The 3,244-nt window shown below is 45.2% G+C and overlaps 1 protein-coding gene across 1 annotated transcript in view; it reads right to left on the bottom strand.

The window, feature by feature from the left end:
* Positions 1 to 3,244, bottom strand: part of LOC102195063 (centromere-associated protein E-like) — a 17,341-nt gene that overhangs the window by 10,222 nt on the left and 3,875 nt on the right. Inside the window, exons 9-14 of the mRNA XM_013914549.1 lie at positions 3,148 to 3,238; positions 2,868 to 2,942; positions 2,662 to 2,775; positions 2,464 to 2,580; positions 2,227 to 2,367; positions 2,010 to 2,076 (exon numbers count right to left, since the gene is read on the bottom strand). Of these exons, the coding sequence (XP_013770003.1) occupies positions 2,010 to 2,076; positions 2,227 to 2,367; positions 2,464 to 2,580; positions 2,662 to 2,775; positions 2,868 to 2,942; positions 3,148 to 3,238 (605 nt within the window). The remainder of the gene's footprint in view (positions 1 to 2,009; positions 2,077 to 2,226; positions 2,368 to 2,463; positions 2,581 to 2,661; positions 2,776 to 2,867; positions 2,943 to 3,147; positions 3,239 to 3,244) is intronic.

Below are 3,244 nucleotides of genomic sequence, written 5' to 3'. Positions count from 1 at the left end.
CACACATAAAAGTCACAAAGTTCAAGTACGACACAGTTCATATCCGAACAGATAAACATGTCAGCAGAAGGCCTCATAAAACGGAAAACTGTTTTTTTTTTTCATGCTCATTAAGGTGAGGTTAGAGACAGCAGTCTAAGCAGAGGAGCCAGACCTCCCCCTACAACTTCAGTAGCTGTTGAAAGGATAAAGTTGTGGTGTACCAGTGGTTAGAAATACTATTATTACTTTAGTACTACTTTAACACAAAGTCAGCGCTGACCAGGGACCATTGCTGCGAGTCACACTGCGCAGCATAAAGGCCCTTTGACAACAGACGTGGCAGCTAAGGATCCAAAATTTGTTGCACTGACCGCTGCACTCTGTCGTTTTTTGCACCAGTTCTAAGTGTACTAGATGCGCCTGCTCCTTGTCGTTTCAAAGCATGGATCTCTCTGACTTTATATCCTCTACAAGAGTTTGTGTTGTATTATCTTTAAATGTTCAATAAAAACATGTATCGCACATTCACAACGAAGAAAGCTTTGTAACTATCCCGACCAGTGAAGAGTGTGTCATTTCCACAATACAGCTTTCCCTCTGAAGTCCACAGAGCTGTTGAAAAGGCTCTGGAGGTCCCTGTGTAAGCACGTAAACCTGTGACAAAAAAAATTAACTGAACTCTGACATACACTGAATGTTTTCATTCATGGTGATGAAGGAAAACGCTGGCACGTGAAAGGGCATTTACCCTTCCAGGACCTGATGTAAAGCAGTAAAGCACCCCACTAACAGCCAAACTCATCTGTTCTCTGATTGGATTGTTACGTTTGTGATTTACATGACATTGCCCAATCAGCTGAAAGGAGGAAAAATTGGGTCAAAATTTGTACTCGTAAGTTGAAACTCACACACAGCCAAGGAAGTTGAGTGCAGAGTTTTACGCATATAGTTTTTTTGCTTTGTATTTGTAACCAGACCTTAACAAAAATAAATAAATAAATAAATTTTGTTAAAATTCCTTTTAACAGGAAGAAAGCAGAAGCAGGCTGAGGGAGGGGCGACCAAGGGGTGAGGGGAAAAGAAGAGAAGAAAAGCTGGAGATGTCAATCACAGACCTCAGACTGCAGTGTCTCCACCCTGTCCTCCAGCTCTCAAGTTTCAAGGCTGCTCTTCCTGTTCTCGGTCACTTTAGAATAGCACTAATTTACCATCTGCATCCTGTCCTCCAGCTCTGCCCGGAGCTGCTGCTTCTCCTGCCTCAGACCCTCCAGGATCTCCTGCAGCTCGTCTCTCTCCTCGCTGACATGGAGCTGTCACACAGACCTCAGACTGCAGTGTCTCCACCCTGTCCTCCAGCTCTGCTCGGAGCTGCTGCTTCTCCTGCGTCAGACCCTCCAGGATCTCCTGCAGCTCGTCTCTCTCCTCGCTGACAGACGTCACTCTGCACAGCAGCTTCTCCATCTCCTCTGTGACAACACCTCCCAGTGAAAACTAGGATCTACGGACTCTAGAAGACCGACTGAGAACCTCCTGAGGTCAGAAAGTATTGTATTGCTGTTAGCAGCGTGGAATAAGACAGGGACACGTTCGTCACCAGTATTATTCCTTACGGTCACATGGATGGTTGGAAGGACAGAAAGACATCAATCCAGTGGACAAGGTGAATACCAGCGAGTCTTACAGTAATAAACAAATACATGAAGTACAGTAGAAAGTGTTAAAATGAAGTTTCTGAAGTGCCTTAATGCTGTGCCTTATATTACCCAAAATGTCATATAATAATCATATAGTATAGTATTGAGTGGATGCAGCCCTGAGAATAAATAAGAAGAGAAGAAAAGCTGGAGCTGTCAATCAGACCTCAGACTGCAGCATCTCCACCCTGTCCTCCAGCTCTGCTCGGAGCTGCTGCTTCTCCTGCGTCAGACCCTCCAGGATCTCCTGCAGCTCGTCTCTCTCCTCGCTGACAGACGTCACTCTGCACAGCAGCTGCTCCATCTCCTCGGTGGAGGTCTGAGTGCTGAGCTCCTTCTCAGACAGCAGACTGTCTCTCTCTGCTCTCACACTCTCCAGCTCCTCAGTCAGTCTCTGAATCTGTGCAGAAACACAAAGGTCAGTCCAAACTGTGACTTTAAACAGTGAAAGACATGAAAATGGTGGCTGAATGTAACAAAGGGATGCACACAGTAAAACTGCTGACTGTACACATGTTAGAATAAAGCAAGTACAGAAAATTAGTCCTGCCTGGTCTGTGAGCTCTTGTAACTGGAGGGTACTGCCTGCATCTTTGCCACTGCTCGGTCTGCTCTCTGTCTGTTCCTTCTGAAGCAACAGGGCATCTCTCTCTGCTCGGGCGCTGTCAAGCTCCTCAGAGAGGGTCGTTAACTGTTAAAGGGAAGGTACCCAAATTATTGTTGTAGACAAAAGAGCAAATTTAAAAACTTCATTCATTAATGATGAATGTTATTCAATGTAAGTCACCTGCTGTGTGAAGTCCACTTCCTTTTGCTCATAGAGTTGCACACGATCACACAGCTTTTGTTTCTGCTCCTTTAGCTCCTCTTGAAGACACTGAAGTAGACTGTTGGTCTCCTCGACCTGAAAGTAAGAAAACATGGTCAATTACCTCCAAGGCACAGCAGTTATCCAGCTTAGTATAACATGTTGCAGGGAACAAACCTGTAGTTTCAGCTGAGCCTGCGTTTCTTGGTCAACTCTTTCGAGATCGCAATTTTTATTTTGTTCTTTGAGCTGCTCTTGAAGGGAATGCATGAGACTTTGAGCCTCAGCAGCCTAAAAATAAAAGGGGAAAATAATGTATTTGTTCAACAAATGAAAGACAAAATGTTTGACACTCCCAGTGTGACCAAAAACAAAACCCTCACCGTGACTGTACTACGCTGCAGATCACCCTCCAACTGGCTCTTCTGCTCTGTGACAGCCTGTAGAGCACCCTGCAGCTGCTCAATCGGGGAAAGGAAAGAGCAAGGCTTTTGTTTATTTCTTGCCCCCGAACAGGCAGGTTTGCATGCTGTTTGCTAAGCGACATTTTTCTTATTGTCAAAAAAAAAATCTCAAGATAATGTTTCAGTCTACTGCTAAGCAAACACATGCCTGTGTTTAAAAAGGGGGTGGAATCAATAAATAAATGGACTGATTACAAACCATCTCCACCCTGTCCTCCAGCTCTGCCCGGAGCTGCTGCTTCTCCTGCCTCAGACCCTCCAGGATCTCCTGCAGCTCGTCTCTCTCCTCGCTGACA

Source organism: Pundamilia nyererei, unplaced genomic scaffold, assembly GCF_000239375.1.
Source record: "Pundamilia nyererei isolate P.nyererei 1_Seehausen unplaced genomic scaffold, PunNye1.0 scaffold00204, whole genome shotgun sequence".
NCBI classification, from domain to species: Eukaryota; Metazoa; Chordata; class Actinopteri; order Cichliformes; family Cichlidae; genus Pundamilia; species Pundamilia nyererei.
The sequence above is the reverse complement of the archived record's forward strand: the minus strand, read 5'-3'. Positions and strand labels throughout refer to the sequence as shown.